The sequence below is a fragment of the Salmo trutta genome, chromosome 8, assembly GCF_901001165.1.
Source record: "Salmo trutta chromosome 8, fSalTru1.1, whole genome shotgun sequence".
NCBI classification, from domain to species: Eukaryota; Metazoa; Chordata; class Actinopteri; order Salmoniformes; family Salmonidae; genus Salmo; species Salmo trutta.
This window is the reverse complement of record NC_042964.1, coordinates 32,056,878-32,076,101: the sequence shown is the minus strand read 5'-3', so window position 1 is coordinate 32,076,101 and position 19,224 is coordinate 32,056,878. Positions and strand designations below refer to the sequence as shown.

The 19,224-nt window shown below is 40.6% G+C and overlaps 1 protein-coding gene across 1 annotated transcript in view; it reads right to left on the bottom strand.

Annotated features, from left to right (window-relative positions):
• Positions 1–19,224, bottom strand: part of LOC115198696 (synapsin-3) — a 118,208-nt gene that overhangs the window by 8,994 nt on the left and 89,990 nt on the right. The window contains exons 8-10 of the mRNA XM_029760854.1: positions 17,167–17,309; positions 16,171–16,245; positions 15,689–15,791 (exon numbers count right to left, since the gene is read on the bottom strand). Coding sequence (XP_029616714.1) covers positions 15,689–15,791; positions 16,171–16,245; positions 17,167–17,309 — 321 coding nt within the window. The remainder of the gene's footprint in view (positions 1–15,688; positions 15,792–16,170; positions 16,246–17,166; positions 17,310–19,224) is intronic.

Sequence of the window (19,224 nt, the reverse complement as noted above, 5' to 3'; positions counted from 1 at the left end):
TTCTTGTAGTTGGCCACCAGGTTTGTACACATCTCAGGAGGGATTTTGTCCCACTCCTCTTTGCAGATCTTCTCCAAGTCATTAAGGTTTCGAGGCTGATGTTTGGCAACTCGAACCTTCAGCTCCCTCCACAGATTTTCTATTGGATTAAGGTCTGGAGACTGGCCAGGCCACTCCAGGACCTTAATGTGCTTCTTCTTGAGCCACTCCTTTGTTGCCTTGGCTGTGTGTTTTGGGTCATCGTCATGCTGGAATACCCATCCACAACCCATTTTCAATGCCCTGGCTGAGGGAAGGAGGTTCTCACCCAAGATTTGACGGTACATGGCCCCGTCCATAGTCTCTTTGATGCGGTGAAGTTGTCCTGTCCCTTTAGCAGAAAAACACCCCCAAAGCATAATGTTTCCACCTCCATGTTTGACGGTGGGGATGGTGTTCTTGGGGTCATAGGCAGCAATCCTCCTCCTCCAAACACGGCGAGTTGAGTTGATGCCAAAGAGCTCCATTTTGGTCTCATCTGACCACAACACTTTCACCCAGTTGTCCTCTGAATAATTCAGATGTTCATTGGCAAACTTCAGACGGGCATGTATATGTATTCTTGAGCAGGGGGACCTTGCGGGCGTTGCAGGATTTCAGTCCTTCACGGCGTAGTGTGTTACCAATTGTTTTCTTGGTGACTATGGTCCCAGCTGGCTTGAGATCATTGACAAGATCCTCCCATGTAGTTCTGGGCTGATTCCTCACCGTTCTCATGATCATTGCAACTCCACGAGGTGAGATCTTGCATGGAGCCTCAGGCCGAGGGAGATTGACAGTTCTTTTGTGTTTCTTCCATTTGTGAATAATCACACCAAATGTTGTCACCTTCTCACCAAGCTGCTTGGCGATGGTCTTGTAGCCCATTCCAGCCTTGTGTAGGTCTACAATCTTGTCCCTGACATCCTTGGAGAGCTCTTTGGTCTTGGCCATGGTGGAGAGTTTGGAATCTGATTGATTGCTTCTGTGGACAGGTGTCTTTTTTACAGGTAACAAGCTGCAGTTAGGAGCACTCCCTTTAAGAGTGTGCTCCTAATCTCAACTCGTTACCTGTATAAAAGACACCTGGGAGCCAGAAATCTTTCAGATTGAGAGGGGGTCAAATACATATTTCCCTCATTAAAATGCAAATCAATTTATAACATTTTTGACATGCGTTTTTCTGGATATTGTTTTTGTTATTCTGTCTCTCACTGTTCTAATAAACCTACCATTAAAATTACAGACTGATCCTTTCTTTATCAGTGGGCAAATATACAAAATCAGCAGGGGATCAAATACTTTTTTCCCCCACTGTATGTGTCCATTGATGTGAGTTGGAAAATTGACATCTTGGGTAATATTGAAACGGTCCAGAACAGCAATGAAAACGGAGGCAAGTTTTTAGTTTGATGAGTCCACATGAATATTCATATCACTAAGCAACAGTAAGCGGGGGGGGTGGTTGTAAGCAATGTATTCAAATGAGAAGACAGTAGGGAGAGACAGTTCAGTCATTTAGAGACAGTAGGGAGATACGGTAGGTTATTTAGATTTTAGAGTTGTACAGTACAGCGAGGCCACCACCACGGCTGGTGGAGTGGTGACGACACATGTAGCCATAACCAGCGGGAGTAGCTTGGTTAAGATAAAATAAATCACCAGTGTGTTGCCAAGTTTCAGTTAGGAGCTTGTTGTCAGATATAAGTTCATGGAGCAAGGGGACTTTCGTTGTTCATTGATCAAGTGTTGAGGAGAGCAAAGTTAGTATTGTGAGGTGAGTTTCTGGATAGAGGTAGGCTGACGGAGGGGTAAGCAGTCATGGTTTACAGTGCCAGATGATGGATTGAAATTCAAATGCTCCCTCAATCTTTTTTTTTTATTTGCATGAAAATCATAATTCCCATGGTTCCATATGACTCCTATACGATACAGTCAACCGGTCTTCCCAAAGACATCACAATCTAATCTGATACAAAACATATCTGCTATCTGATGTCTGTAATATCACAACACAGGCCAACATAAAGATATGCTATATGGGTCATTCCATAAACATAAAAAAAAGTTCAATTTGCATCCCTTTGATATTTTCAGTATAAATTGTGTACCAATATTTAAAGGTCTTATTAAATGAAGTGCCTTTTAATATAAACCACATGGAGAACAATAAATCCACATTTTAATATGAATAAAAACTAGCTAAAGTGCCAAAATTCAGCATTTTGTCTTGTCCCTCGTGCATCCTCTGTGATTCTAGGAATATTTTATCCCACTTAACCCCAAAGTATTTACCATTATTGTAAAGCCCTCATTATTTTGTTGCTTTGACAAAGTCATTTCTGATGATTAATGTGATTACTGATTCATTTTATGTCCATCCCTTATTTTAAGGTCAACCCTGTTACGTGAACTAAACTCTCGCTTTAATATGGTGATACTATTCCTTTTTAAATATTTTTCAAAATAAACATTTAATATCTAATAGTCAAATCATACTGTAAAAGAAAGTCAGCTGGTTCTACTCTTTTTGGCCATTTCTGGTGTTTTGTGGTGGAAAACTGAATGTGTCAAGTGTAACCCGTCAACTCTATTATTACCCATAGATTAGTCTCGTGTTGTCATACCTCCAAAATCATGTCGTTGTCACCCCTCCCTTGGAGGTCTGGAGAATCTTGTATTGCAAAAACAGGTTTCAAGAACCCTGCCCCCCACACGCGCGTAGAAGGGGTGCTGTGTGCGTCGCTGTTTTCCGTCCAGGTAGTTGTTGCCTATGCTAGTTTTAAGTGCTCGTTTTGAAGTTAACTAGTGTGGATTATATTTATTGAAAGTGGATTATGCTGGTAAAGTCAAACGTCACAAGACCTTCTAAACCACTCTGGTGACAAACACACTTTTGTCCTTGTCTCCATTCGTCCACATGGTTGCGCTTTGCTACCACCGACAATATCGTGAAGATTGCCTATTATTTTGTTTTTGTAAGGACCCTAAAAACAGAGGCAGTGTGAACTGTATTATTAGCTAGCTTTGTAAGATAACTAAATTAAGGTAATAGCTAACTTTACACACTGTTTAGCTAAGTGAATTAAAATGTAATCAGCTAGCTAACTTTCTATTAGCTAGCTAACTTTCTATTAGCTAGCTAACTTTCTATTAGCTAGCTATCTTGATGTAGTCATTGTAAATTAAAAACACAGTCTCAAAATGCATTAGTAGATAACATCCATGGAAGAGCATGAAGTTGCTGCTCCAGCTGTCAGTAAAAGGAGTGAGTGAGTGTAAGCTGCTGGATAGGGCAGGTCATTTTGTGGGAGGACATTAAACATTTTCAAAATTTGGGGGAATATGTATTAAAAGTAAAACATACCCTATTTATATAAGTATTCAGACCCTTTGCTATGAGACTCAAAATTCAGCTTAGGTGCATCCTGTTTTCATTGATCATCCTTGAGATTAATCTACAACTTGATTGGAGTCCACCGGTGGTAAATTCAACTGATTGGACATGATTTGGTTTGGACATGCACTGTCCCACAGTTGACAGTGCATGTCAGAGCAAAAACAAAGCCATGAGGTCGAAGGAATTGTCTGTAGAGCACCGAGACAGGATTGTGTCAAGGCACAGATATGGGGAAGGGTACCAAAACATTTCTGCAACATTGAAGGTCCCTAAGACCTCCATCATTCTTAAATGGAAGAAGTTTGGAACCACCAAGACTCTTCCTAGAGCTGGCCGCCAGGTCAAACTGAGCAATTGGGGGAGAAGGGCCTTGGTCAGGGAGGTGACCAAGAACCCGATGATCACTCTGACAAAGCTCCAGAGTTCCTCTGTGGAAATAGGATAACCTTCCAGAAGGACAACCATCTCTGCAGTACTAAACCAATCAGGACTTTATGGTAGTGGCCAGATGGAAGACACTCCTCAATAAAATGCACATGACAGCCCACTTGGAGTTTCCCAAAAAGGCACCCAAAGGATGCTCAGACCATGAGAAACAAGATTCTCTGGTCCGATGAAACCAACATGTAACTTTTTGGCCTGAATGCCAAGCGTCACATCTGGAGGAAATCTGACACCATCCCTACGGTGAAGCATGGTGGTGGCAGCATTATGCTGCAGGGATGTTTTTCAGCAGCAGGGACTGGGAGACTAGTCAGGATTGAGGGAAAGATGAACGAAGCAAAGTAGAGAGAGATCCTTGATAAAAATCTGCTCCAGGACCTCAGACTGGGGTGAAGGTTCACCTTCCAGCAGGACAACGAGCCTAAGCACACAGCCAAGACAACACAGGAGTTTCTGAATGTCCTTGAGTGGCCCAGCCAGAGCCCGGACTTGAACCCGATCGAACATCTCTGGAGACCTGAAAATAGCTGTGCAGTGACGCTCCCCATCCAACCTGACAGAGCTTGAGAGGATCTGCAGAGAAGAATGGGGAAAAACTCCAAATACAGGTGTGCCAAGCTTGTAGTGTCATACCCAAGAAGAGGCTGTAATCGCTGCCAAAGGTGCTTCAAAAAAGTACTGAGTAAAGGGTCTGAATACAGATGTAAATGTGATATACAGTTGAAGTCGGAAGTTTACATACACCTTAGACAAATCCATTTAAACTCAGTTTTTCACAATTCCTGACATTTAATCCTAGTAAAAATTCCCTGTCTTAGGTCAGTTAGGATCACCACTATTTTAAGAAAGTGAAATATCAGAATAATAGTAGAGAATGATTTATTGGCTTTATAATCGTGAGAGAAGGTGAATTAGCTAGTAGCTAGCTAGTTAGTTATACCTATGTAGCTTACAAGGTTAGTTGACTTTTCTCAAAACAAACCTCATTGTGGCAAGCTACTTCGTGTCCCTCATGCTAGCCTTTACAGCCAAATACAGTTCAGAAACCTCAATATTAAAAATATTGATATGGCCAGTATTGTAGACCATTTGTCCCATCTTGCTGCAGCTTTAGCTCATCTCAAAATAAGAGAAATACTGTGAAAACCAGTGTGCCACAAACATTCTAAAATGTTTTGTCACCAGTGGTTGTTTTGTTAATTTTTTTTGTCCTTGCACACTGTTGCTCCAACGGCATTAATCTGGTGAGCTTCCTTGGAGCTCCGCCCAAGCAAGGCATTTGATTGGTTTGATGTGTTACGAGGCATCACTGATTTACAATGGGTTCTGACCTCTCTTTAGCAGGCTTCTGCCATGGAACCTCCCCAGGCTTCCTGGAATACCCATAGATGCAGACTAGAAATATTTTAACAATTTAAAAATGTTTTTGAAGCTTGCATTCAATTGCCACTCCCTCTTGCACACAACAAGCTTCCATTCCCGTCACAAGGGGATTTATGGCTGATTTAAGATTAAATCGTCAACCCTGTGACTTTATTTGGTACTTAATAGGCACTTACTATAGTAATTTCTGTATTTAACCTCGAGATCTGAATGCATGTCTTTATGAAATTGTTCTTGCTCTGAGACAAAAATGTTAAAAACATGTTTTATGAAGTTACACTACTCAAAAGGCACCGAATTAGTGAAATGACCCACATTTTGAGATCAATACCAGTGGGTTCTACATGAAGCGAATGTAAAAAGCCATTACTTTTCATTAATGGGAGGTGTCACCATGTATAATGTCTGTCTGGAACACGAACAGGTTTCCACTGCCAGGGACGTGCAATATTACTATGTTCCCATTCACACTAATTAAATTCCACCAAGTGGAGGGGTGTGTGTAATTTGGTGGGTGCTTATAAAACCTGTACCAAGGTCTGACATTATCAACGGTGACCGGTGGTTAAGTGCCTTGCTCAAGGGCACAGAGAGATTTTACCTTTTTTTTTTTTGCCTCTGGGATTCAAACTAGCTACCTTTCAGTTACTGGCAAAACGCTCTAACCGCCAGGTTAATTGCCGCCACAGTGTGTGTGTGTGTGTAGAACTCTCCTTGTCAACATTGTTACGTGACTGTGTCCCTGTCTGTCTCAGACCTCATGGTCCGTTCAAATAAGAATGCAGTGTGTCACACACAGTCTCAGGAGAGCCTGTGGAGATTCCCTGCAATAGCCACATTGGTTATAAGCCCTTCATACAATTGGAAGAGAGAAAGAGGTGTAGGTGGGAGGCTGGCCTCCACCCTAGAAACATCAGGTTAAGAGAGAATGTTGATGCATGTTAGAGAGCAGGCTAAATATGGACATCTCAGAGCACTGGGCCGTATGCGTCAGTATGGATCAAAGACAATGGGATGAGAGGAATTTTACATCTAACTTCCCACTAGGGGATTGCACAAACAAATCACATTGGAGAGTGCTGTGTGGGATCTGTGATGAGGATGCAGATCGGAGATACCCTTCTCAACCATTCTGAAAACTGTTTATGTGAATGAGTAAAAGCTAAAACATCGGTAATTAAGGTTAAAAGGTCATTGAAAGCAAAACTGGTTTCGGTATGAGAACATTCCTTTTTTACCGGTTTTAATATAAACCCATTATGAAGAAGTGTTTCTCATTTTAGCTAACATTCATGAGTGTTCCTAACTTCCATTGCTGTATTAGTACATGGTAATGTGTTTAGAGGAAAAGCACAGAGGAGTCCATTGTATGCATGTCCTTAATTTCCTCCTTTCAGTGGTACAGTGAGTTTAATGACATATTTAATAAGGACCGTTGAAGAATGCCAGAAAATGTGTTTCGGACAAAGTTACACTGTGGTAGATACATAAACAGAACAGCCTATAGTTCGCCATATCACAAACAAGTTAGCACTGAAATTATTTTTAATCACCCTCTGCAACTGGAAAAGTCTAATGATTTATGGAATGCAACCAAGAAAAATAGGTTAAATTGGCATTATAAATCAATTCTGTTGTATTTTCCATAAGATCAAAAGTATAGGTAATGCCTGAAAAATGAAATAAATGAACACTGGGAACAGAACTATTCATCAAAAACAGTGGCTTACAAATGGGTTCAGCTTGGCCTGCTGCACCAGGGACAGTTACTCACAACAGCTGCCAGTTGCACTGTAAATCAACTATGCACCACACACACACACACACACACACACACACACACAGGTGCGAGCGAGCACACATACATATATGCACACAGACACATGCGCGAGCACACACACACCCCTCTGAATTGTCTCTATTGTCCAATCCACAGCACAGATACACAAACGCATACCATATGGACACTCTCACACAGCCAGCTCTTTCCTGTTCCTCCCATCCCTTTCCAACCCGTCGGTCCATAAGCTGCCCTGTGAGAGGAGATAAACCAGGCTTGTCAGGAGGAAACGATAGGCTGGGCTGGTTGTGAGAGATCGGGCTACCTAAGCACTGAGACGGTTGCACTACGTCATGTTTTTACCAGTCCCAATACAGTACGTCAGGTCACGACCATGCATGTATCTCGGTCTGCCGAAGCTGCTTTTTACTCTGAGTGTGCGTGCCTGTCTGCGTTTCTTTGCTTGTCCAATAACGTCATCTGTGTGTGTGGCATGTGTATTGTGCATGTGTGTAGCTATAGGCCTCGTCTGGATTCAATGTGAGCTAAGTGGAACAACAGGAAGTGCCTGGCCGGTGTAACGGTGCATCTGCTCCTTTTAAACAGATGTGTTCTACAGCAACAAGTGCTCACCATGCCGTGCTGCCCAGCAGCCCAAAATAAACCCAGACAGAGGTTGTTATGGGGTGATAGGCTGTGATAATGTCTGTTGCACAGAGGCACTTACTGTACCACTCTCACTGGGTGGTTCTCCCAAGTCAGTGGCTTGGTAGTGATCGAATTGCAGGTGCTTTAACCCCTGACAATCAAGTATAAAAAGGTTAAAATACAACATGTTCTACTAGCTCCAAAACACAAATGCCTCAAATGGGTTGAATTTTAATATGATCTATTCATCTATAAAGACATTAAATCAACCTAGCGTTCCTCTTCTCCAAACTACTTTTTAACTAGAAAACACAAAGACTGTGATGATAATTCGTGACTCTTTTCAGGAAACTAGGCATATGTTGCATGTCACTATTTCACAGGAGAAGCATTTTAATGTAAACATTCTGAAATGCCTCCTGGAACGTGAACTTTCATGTGGCTTAATAACAAATGCGTATGCCATCTGTAAATATGAATACAATTGTTAAAATTATGAGCCTAGTAGGTTTAGCCACGGAAAAAGATCGGAACAGTCCCGCTAGCCATGATTGGCTGAGATAATGGATGGGCTGGACATGCCGAGATGAGTTTGGATTGGTCTACCATGTAGCACGCTTCTGTCTATAACATGAGCTGCTTAGCACTGTATGTGTAGGTAATCCTTTCTAATGCGGCATTTTTTTAAGATATCACCAAGAACTGCAAAAGTGTTGCCCTCCACTTTCTGGAAGACAGATTTTTGAAATAAGTGGAATGCCCGGTGGAAACAGTGTATGATAGCAAAGGATATGGAGAAAATTCTGGCCTTTGATTGCAAATATGCAGAGGGAGATGGAAAGAGAACACACAGAAGGCTGTTGTATAAAACACCTGTCTCCGGATTACATCTTCAAACTAAGGGCAACCATGGCAGAGAGGGAGAAGCGTTCATCCATGGTAAGATTGTCTAGCTACAGTAGCTACATTTTCAGATATTATATGTTTGTAATTTGTCAGAAAGTTGTTTTCATTGCAAGTTATTGCGTACTGTTAGCTAGCTAACGTTAGCTGACTGGCTCACGAGATTCATGCACGGTATTAACGTTATGAGTTGGGATTATGGGTCATTGTTTAGCTAGCTACATGTCTAAACAAAAGACTCCACTATGCAAGTAACCATTTCACTATACCGTTTACACCTTCTGTATCTTGTGCATGTGACAAATAAACTTGGATTTTATGTGATATAGTGTGTGTTTACCAGAGACTAATGTGAAAAACAACATGACCTGCACCAAAGTCAATTTAGGATATAACGTTAGGCCAATGAGAAAGTGTCCAAGTTAAAAAATGATCCGGTAGAATGCCCTGCTTTTATTTGGTCACACTCACAACCTTAAGCCATTTTCTGTAATTAGCTCTCCATTAACTTATAAATAATGATCTTGTTGAGAGTTTATTTTCCTGTAATAATGAATACTAATTAGCTAAAGTTAAGACGTTGTCAGCTATATGATGTGGACATTATTTGAACTGGCTAGCCAGCTAACTTAATGTTAGCTAACTAGCTAACTAACAAGCTAGAAACAAACAAAAACATTGTTTAGAAAAGTTGCTTTTAGTTGCCTGGTTTGCTAGATTGACATATAGTAAATACATTCTTAAACAGATGGGTTTATTGGTGTTAAAATACACCAGTTATGCTATTTTGGACCACCAGGCTGCAGCCTGTTGTTTTTGTGTTCATACTTTTTCATAACCTCTCTAGGGTAGGGGGCAGTATTTGCACGGCCAGATAAAAAAACGTACCTGATTTAATCTGGTTATTACTACTGCCCAGAAACTAGAATATGCATATAATTGTTTGATTTGGATAGAAAACACCCTAAAGTTTCTAAAACTGTTTGAATGGTGTCTGTGAGTATAACAGAACTCATATGGCAGGCACAAACCTGAGAAGATTCCTTACAGGAAGTGCCCTCTCTGACTATTTCTTGGCCTTCTACACTCTCTTTATTGAAAACTGAGGATCTCTGCTGTAACGTGACACTTCCTACGGCTCCCATAGGCTCTCAGAAGGCGGCAGAACGTTGAATGATGACTTTGCAGCCCATTGCTGAAAAACAGTAGCGCATTTGGATAGTGGTCGATCAGAGAACAATGCGACAGGGGCGCGCGTGGACGAGAAGAGTCCATTTTAGATTTTTAGTCTTTGAATGAAAACAGGGTTTCCCGGTCGGAATATTATCGCTTTTTTACGAGAAAAATCGCATAAAAATTGATTTTAAACAGCGGTTGACATGCTTCGAAGTACGGTAATGGAATATTTAAAAAAAAAATTGTCACGAAACGCATCGGGCGCGTCACCCTTCGGATAGTGTCTTGAACGCACGAACAAAACAGAGGATATTTGAACATAACTATGGATTATTTTTAACCAAACCAACATTTGTTATTGAAGTAGAAGTCCTGGGAGTGCATTCTGACGAAGAACAGCAAAGGTAATCCAATTTTTCTTATAGTAAATCTGAGTTTGGTGAGTGCCAAGCTTGGTGGGTGTCAAAATAGCTAGCCCGTGATGGCGAGCTATCTACTCAGAATATTGCAAAATGTGCTTTTGCCGAAAAGCTATTTAAAAAAAAAATCGGACATAGTGATTGCATAAAGGAGTTCTGTATCTATAATTCTTAAAATAATTATGTTTTTTGTGAACATTTATCGTGAGTAATTTAGTAAATTCACCAGAAGTTTGCGGTGGGTATGCTAGTTCTGAACGTCACATGCTAATGTAAAAAGCTGGTTTTTGATATAAATATGAACTTGATTGAACAAAACATGCATGTATTGTATAACATAATGTCCTAGGAGTGTCATCTGATGAAGATCATCAAAGGTTAGTGCTGCATTTAGCTGTGGTTTGGGTTTATGTGACATATGCTAGCTTGAAAAATGGGTGTCTGATTATTTCTGGCTGGGTACTCTGCTGACATAATCTAATGTTTTGCTTTTGTTGTAAAGCCTTTTTGAAATCGAACAGTGTGGTTAGATTAACGAGAGTCTTGTCTTTAAAATGGTGTAAAATAGTCATATGTTTGAGAAATTGAAGTAATAGCATTTCTAAGGTATTTGAATATCGCGCCACGGGATTCCACTGGCTGTTGAGTAGGTGGGACGATTTCGTCCCACATACCCTAGAGAGGTTAACGACAAGGACAAGTTGTCGGACGACAATAGAATATTCATGATGTCACTGCGACAACGGTCTACAAACATGTCAATAGACGTAGTATAAACCAGCCTTTAGTCTTGAAATCTTTGGTTGTTTAGTACACTACCGTACTCAGTCTAACACATGGCCTCACATGTGAATCCTTAGAGATGGGTGGGGCTAAGGCTGAAGAGGGTGTGAACAATGCTGAATGGGTAAAGACAAAGAAGAGCTCTCCAGTAGGTGTACCAAAATATTCAAGGGCCATTTTCTTAAAAGTGGGGTTGCAAGTTTATCAACTTTCAAAGCAAAATTACTTTCCCCATTGTTCCTCAACTGTAGTGTATGATTTACCATTTTCTAGCTCTAAGTCTCTACTTTTATCCAATGTAAAAAAAACATGATTTGAAATTTCACTACATAAGACCAAATCAGGCCGGTCGGTCACATATATAATTTAAATACAGTGCCTATAGAAAGTCCACAAGCCTTACAAAGTGGAATTGAAATAGATTTAACTGTAAATGTTGTAATGTTGAAGTGAAAAGAAAATTCTACAAATTAATAAAAATTAAATAACTAAATTAGTTGTTGCATAAGTATTCACCCCTTTGTTTAGGCAAGAATAAATGAGTGTAGACGTTGCATTTGGCTTAACAAATCAGTTATATGGACTCAAACGGTGTGAAATAATTTTTTCATGACTACCCCTGTCCTCCATACAGTACATACAATATCTGTAAGTTCCCTCAGTCAGTATTGAATTTCAAGCACAGATTCAACTACAAAGACCAGGGAGCTTTTAGGAAGCCTCAAAGAATAGCAGTGATTGGTAGATGGGTAACAATAACAAATCAGACATTGAATATATCTTTAAGCATACACAGACATCAAAGATGCAGTCATCCTTCTGAAATGAGCTGCAGGAAGGAAACTGCTTAGGGATGTCACCATGAGGCCATTGACTGAGGATGGATCAACAACATTGTAATGACTCCACAATAATGACAGAGTGAAAGAATAAAAATGCTGAATAAAAATATTGGAAAAATATTTCAAACATGCATATGTATGTGTTAGAAATTTGTGTTACAATAACACAAACCCCAAAGCAAATCAGGGGGAGGAAAATAGGTTTATTCGAAGAGGACAAATCATAAGGGGGGGTAGATTGTCATTCTCCCCTGTCCTCAGTGATGTTCTCTCCAGTGGTTCTGTTCTCTCCAGTGGTTCTCTCTCGCCAGAACAAAAGAACAGCATGTAGTTTTATTACCCAGCACTAGCATGTGGTTGACCAATTAGAATTCCTTGCAATAAAACTAGCCAATGGCCAAATAACAAGTATCCTATTTCAGAAGACATATTCCTCCCATGTCTCTGAACCATTGATCAATAATTCCCTATTACAGAAATGGATCATTAGTACTCTGACTCTCGTCCTCTTGACCTCTCGTACTCCGTCTCTGTGTTGTGTATTTATCTTCGACATACTCTTACATATGCAACAAGGCACTAAAGTAATACTGCAGAAATGTACGTTAAAGGAAAGCACTTTTTGGTCTAAATGCATAAGCCTTATGTTTGGGGCAAACACATCACTGGGTAACTACCTTCTTATTTTCAAGCATGGTGGTTGTTGCATCATGATATGGGTGTACTTGACATCGGCAAAGACTAGGGAGTTTTTCAGGCTGAAAACAAAACGGGATGGAGCTAAGCACAAGCAAAACCCTAGAGGAAAACCTGCTTCAGTCTGCTTTCCACCAGACACTGGGAGAGGAATTCACATTTCAGAAGGACAATAACCTACAACATAAAAGCCACATCTACACTGGAGATGCTTACCAAGAAGACAGTGAATGTGGTGCAGTTACAGTTTTGACTTAAATCTGCTTGAAAATCTATGGCAAGACTTGAAAATTGCTGAAGCCATGATCCCAAAAACAAAACACTGACAGAGCTTGAAGAATTTTGAAAAGAATAATGGGCAAATATTGCAGAATACAGGTGTGCAAAGCTCTTATTAGACCCAAGAAGACTCACCAGCTGTAATCATTCGGAAAAGGTGTTTCTAACATGTATTGACTTAGAGGGTGAATACTTACCTAGTCAAGGTACATTAGTGTTTTATTTTTCATTCATCTTTTAAAAAAAACATTTTATTTTGACTTTGACAGAGTATTCTGTGTAGATCGTTGACGGAAAAACAACAATTAAATCAATTTTAAAATCGCACTTTGTAACAAAATGTGAAGACATCCAAGGGGGGTGTCTACTTTCTATAGGCACTGTAAGTGTACCACAACTCATTCCAACGATCTCTGTTTTTCAGTATGTCTGCGTCATCTTGAGTTTCAGGTTTGAATACACACGGTCCTCCCCACAGAATAGAACACCATATTTCATCTCTATGGTCCTCCTTATATCCTCTCCTCTGTTCTGCCATTTGAACCAGCTGAGGAAATTTTATGAACTTCAGAAAAGCGGTGTACTTGATGACTTTGAAAATGTTATCGCCCACCTGAGAAATCTAATTTAATCAACATATGTCTGGAATTGACATGATCTTTCATCATCACCCATTGTTACTCACGCCCAGTTTAGCATACTCATTGAACACCACGTTGTCTGAACATCCTTCAGAATATTTTAACTACATGTACTTCTAGCTGTATGTAGGTTGAGAAATATTTATTAGGCACACACACTGAGCATGATATGGGCTGTCTGAGATATGTCTTTTTTTCTTTTTACCCTGAAGGGGAATGCCTCGAGTTACTGTCCCATTTGCTTATACAATACACAGCGGTGACCCTGTTTTGAACCCCACATTTGGGAAGGGGGGGGGGGGGATTCCTGTTTTGCATGTTATTTTGGCATTCATATGTGTCACATATCAGTTTGCAAACAATGTAAAAAAATATATATATCATTGAGTTAATAAAGCTGCATACAAACATGGTCTATTTTTTTTTGTTTTCTAGAGCAAGGGAGCTACAAAATGCAGGTGTTTCAGCCTAGCTCAGCGCTTTATGTGGTGGGGCAAGTCAGCAGAAAATACGGAGCATTGCACCGTGATTGGCTCAGTGTTCTGTCACTCATGGGGACACTACGTCACCGACAAGTGTAGAGCTAGAAAAGGGTAGAGCTAGAAAAATCAAGCCCCTTGGGTGCTGCCATAGAGTTACATTAGAAATGCCCATCCAAGAACGCTCAAGGTCATTGGCCACAGATAAAATTACGTCAAATCACATATCTACAGTAGCTTTCAAAATCTTAGCTAGCAGTCATCATGAATCAAGTTGACATTCTACTGGCAAATCCTTTTTAAATCCTTGTCATATGATGAGAAGTAATGAGAAATTATAGATAAAATGTATCGGTGCTCATCGACCATTGGACATAAACATTAAACAAGTTGGAAATCGCAAATTCAACAATGAGGGGTTTGGAAGGAATCAGTGGCTAACTGCAAGCATTGCAAAGCAATCATTAGCCTGCTATTTAGTGGCTTAGCTGTGTGGTCCCAAATCTTAGATTAAGGGTCTCTTTTTTTTTTTTTAAGGGTCTCTAGTTTAAAATGATAAACATTCAACATTGGCCATTGCTGACAATGAAGCATGGTTTGTGCTGCGCGCAAAACAACAACTCGGAACTGCAAAATCTCACTTTAGTGAGTTCAAGACAACTGGGAACAACGAGCTACGACTGGGAAAATACATTTTGAACTTTCATCCAACTCGGAAATGTAAATCTGGAACTCGGGCCTCTTTCTAGAGCTATGACCTGAAGATCACTGACCTCATGATTCAAACTTTTTTTCTCTCTCTCGAGTTCCTAGTTATCTTGAAAGCACAATAAATCCAGAGAATGCCAGACTGATGACAAAATTTGCCCACGAAGGACCACCGCGTCACCTTCCTGTTCAAGTGAACAAAGCACAACAAGGTAAGTCCAAAGAAATTTGGAACTCACCTTGTTGTGCTCACTTGAACAGGAAGGTGGCATGGTGGTCCTTCGTGGGCACATTTAGTCTTGTATGCTGCTGCATAAATGATGTAATATGCCAGGGAGGTATGTATACTGTAGCTAAGAAAGTAATACTAAGTGTATGTTGTGTAGTAAGCTGTTAGTAGCCCATGTGCCTCAGCCTAATAATTTAGTCTATATTCACCTCTTAATTTCGCCTACTGTTCTGACTTGTGCACATGTAGTCTATAACCGGTTTTTGAGAAATGTAATCATTGAATATTGTAAGAGCTTTCATTGTCTGCTTATATGCCCCCTTTATTTATCCTACTGTTCTGACTTGGTGTACAGGGAGAACACTAAGAAAGGCCCATGTTCTGAATTCTGTTGCTGTACATTTCAAAAGTGCTGAACAAATAGTTATATTGACTACATCCGTCCTAGCTCTCTCATGAATGTCTTAATAGAAACTACGTATTGCCTCTTAACCGCTTGTCATGCCCTTATGCCATAGTTTGTACATCTCAATTGTTAGTAGAAACCACATTTGTTGTCAGCCATGTTTTTTTTTTACGTCAGTAAATGAGGCTGAATACACTTTCACTGCCAGACAAGGCTCCGCTGATAGCCAGGTGTAGCAGTGGTAAGGTGTTGGGACTGCTGTTGGGACTGCTGTTGGGACAGCTTTATGTAGGCCCTAACAGTTTGTGGGCACCGTTTGTCAACGTTATAGTACAATTCATGTATTGTGTTGTGTAGTGGCTTTGCTGGAATGCATCCCACAATTTTTTGGGGGACCCATGAAGATTTACATGCTAAAATCGCCACTGACTGTACATGCTAAGAATGAACTAACCTCGATAATGTAGTCATTGCCATCTTTTCCGTGGACGGCTTTCACAGCACAGATATCAAGTCCCCCGAACATCTCGGCACAGGAGTCCACCCACAGACGATATCTGGAACACAGCGACATCCACAAGTCATTGTCAATTACAAAACAGACCTTGGCAGTGAAACTAATTTACTTAAAGCCTGCAGGTATAATGCTTTATAACTTGTTTAACTGTTTGACATATCAGGATATCATTTTCTGTTTGTTTTGTTCTACAAATATTTGAAAGGGGGAGATGTCATACAAGCCCCTCAGGTTTGATAGTTTTCACCACTCCTGCACATACACTTTTCACTTGCCTTCTAACCTCTCATCACATTGTCTTGTATTTACTTGTGTGCAAATTAATAAACACAATAATACATCTATAAGCGTTCATAATTTATTATAATAAGGCTTATCTGTTATATTATGTCTAACAAAGTGTCTATAGGCCAGCTTACCTGTCCGTCATAGCGATCTGTTCCAACATGGCTGAGCCTGTGTTAGCCTTCCAGTTGCCTGAGATGGAAGTTCTCCTAGAAAAGGTGAAAAATCAAGGAAATGAATCAGGCATTCAGCTATTCTCTGGACTGGAATGGAAAGCAATGGTCAGCTAGCTTAGTCATTGTGTTTTGTTTTTGTACAGTAGTTCTACAGAAGACCCTGGGGGGAAAATGTTATCGTTGAATTCTACATTGATGATGATTACAATGTACGCCTACATTATGTTTGTGTCACGGTCAATTGGAGACGTCACCAGTCATGAAAGCACGAGGAAATAAGTTGAGATAAGGAAGTAAATTCCACTCCTCTTAGTCAAGCAATCATTGTTCGGATTGAGAGACATGAAAGTAGAAAGGGCGTAGATTCATACTTTCATTGTTACTGTACATGATGTTTTACATTTACTGCATGAGATCTGTAGGAGGGTGCTGTTCAAGAGGGTGCTGTTGAGCATTTGAAATTGAAGTGGCTGGTTACTCAGAGAAGATTATTTTAGTTCAAGCTGAGATTGAGACTATAAGGCTGAATTTGCCCTGTGGTCACGGTCACATTGGCTGATGCTGTCACTTCCCTCTGGGAGACAGAATGGAATGTCAGTGCAGGGTGCAACCCTGGTCGTTGTCCCTGGGTAGAGAAGGAAGTGCTGTGGTGTGGGTGAGCCCTGCACGCCTCCACTGACTGGGAAGGGTGTACCATGGGCCTCTTCCCACACTCACATTGGCATGCAGGCTGGACTATTCTAGGGTCTGTCTGTCTATCAATCTCTCTTTCTCTCCATCTCTTTTTTGTTTCCCTTCATCCAGCTCTGTTTCAATGTCTTTCTCTCCCCCTCTCTCTGGTAAAGTCATTCACATGCAAGCCATATAGTTTCATTCTAGTCACAATCATTGCTGACATGTCCAAGTCACAGACAAAACCCAGTGTACACAGCATAGAGACTACATCATACTTACATGTAGGCCTTGTAGTTGTTGCCGATTTTCTGGATCCTGATGTCGTACTTAGACAGGACGTATGGCTCAGAGGTGGCATAGGTTCTGGCCAGCGCCACCACACTGGTAATATCCTGGAAGTCAAGTTCGTTCTCCACTTTGATCTGAAACAGGAAGACGCCATTAATTAGTTAAATCGGCAGGAAGATATGCCTAATTGGTACTTTGATGGTTAATTACCAAACACGCTATAAAAGCTATGAGACAGGAGCTGAAGTAGACTTATAGAATCCCACAGGAATGTAAATCAAACAGACAGGATAATGAAAAGCTTCGTCTCTGGAAAATGTTAGAATTTTAGGAGCTGCACGTTTCTCACACCCATGTGAGTTCATCAGGTACGCAGTGACTTTATATACAGACAGTACAGTAATAATCGATTGCATTTATATTGCCCGTTTCCACTTACAGTAGGTGCTCAAAAGCGCGTTACATAGTAAGGGAGTAAACTCACCTCTTCCACCACTAATATGCTAGACAACATTTTAATGGAAATGACAAACAATAGCTAAATTCAATCAAGCCACAACTTATCCAAAGAGAACAAACAGTACAATTCTGTAGATTCCTTTTTTTACCAGTAAACACTAATTTGCTGTATCTTTTTGTATGTAAACTGGTTTGATTAAATAGATTAAATTAAACTGACAGGCACACTAAGCCGAAGACACCCAATTACCAACCAGATATGGCTGTGTTGATAAAAAGAGGGATTACAACACTCCAGAAACTGCCTTAGAACATGGGAAAAGGGGCAAAGGAGTAGTAGACAGCCATAAATCAACAGCCTGTAATGTATAGCTATCTGAATGTATATCACCCATATGATGTATGATGATAGCAGCCAGGGTCCTGGACATCCCTTGCATATTCCCTCCATTGACTCTCATTATCATCCCCTCTGGCTGTTATCGTTGGCACTATGATTCATCCACCATGCGGTGGAAGTCAGTGGGAACTGTGAGGGGCTGTCGTGGACGGGGACGGACTGGACTGATTGCTCTCGCTTTCCCACCCCCACACCTCTCTCTCTCCTTTCAGCTCATCTCTTCTTAAGTGAGATGGAGAGGTCTACTATGGTAAAGATATGGGGGAGGAGTTTGCCCACTTTTTGGATCAGGCATTTCATTCTCTGTCATAACTACTCTAAGATAGCATCTTGAGTATGTTTGACAGAGGTGGAGGTAGCTAGACAAGGGGGAAATTGTTTTCCTCTGTTCACGAGGAAAGTATTTGTGTACTTGACTACCCACTGTGGTTCCAAAAAGGTATAACCTAATACCTCTGGAGAGCCAGAGAAAAAGGAGCCAAATGATGGTGTACATATGAGAAGCCATGCAGAGATAAGATGAACCATTGAGTAAATAAAGTAAACTATAATACTGGAAGCAGAAACCATAAGGTAATTAAGAGGGTATGTACTGGCAGTTGGATCAAGAGCTGGGTGAAGTGGAAAGCATTGTGATTCTGGACACCGCCCAGTTTCAATGGTTGAGAAATATTCTCCCGTGTCTGTTAAATCAGTCTACCCTTTAGTGAGCCATTCTTAACTTCCCCAATCAGGATTAACAACTCCATGGGATGGACAGGCTGTAAAGGTCTCTGTCGGAGATTTGATATCATAAAAATCAAAATGGATTAACGTTAGAAGTAACCAATAATTAACTTATTTTTTTGCGGTATACACCTTGTCATCCTAATTTTTTTAAATTTAGGCTACAGATCATAAAGAACTGTTTAAGTGAAAACACTCTGCACTTTATTACATGTAATCTAATAAGGGCATTAGGTTAAGCAAACACAGGATTTTCAGTTGTTTTAACACCATCACTGGCCATAGTCCTAGTCCAAATTCCACAACTCCAGATACTTGAATTTTAACCAATGTCTTTTGTCAAGAGTCTCTCAGCTCAACTTAAAAGCCATGTGAAGCACTTGAATGGCCTACATCCAGACCCTCTTCTCCCTCCAGTTCTCAGTCCTCTGTAAGGTCAGGGGGGTTAAGTGAGGTCCTGGTCT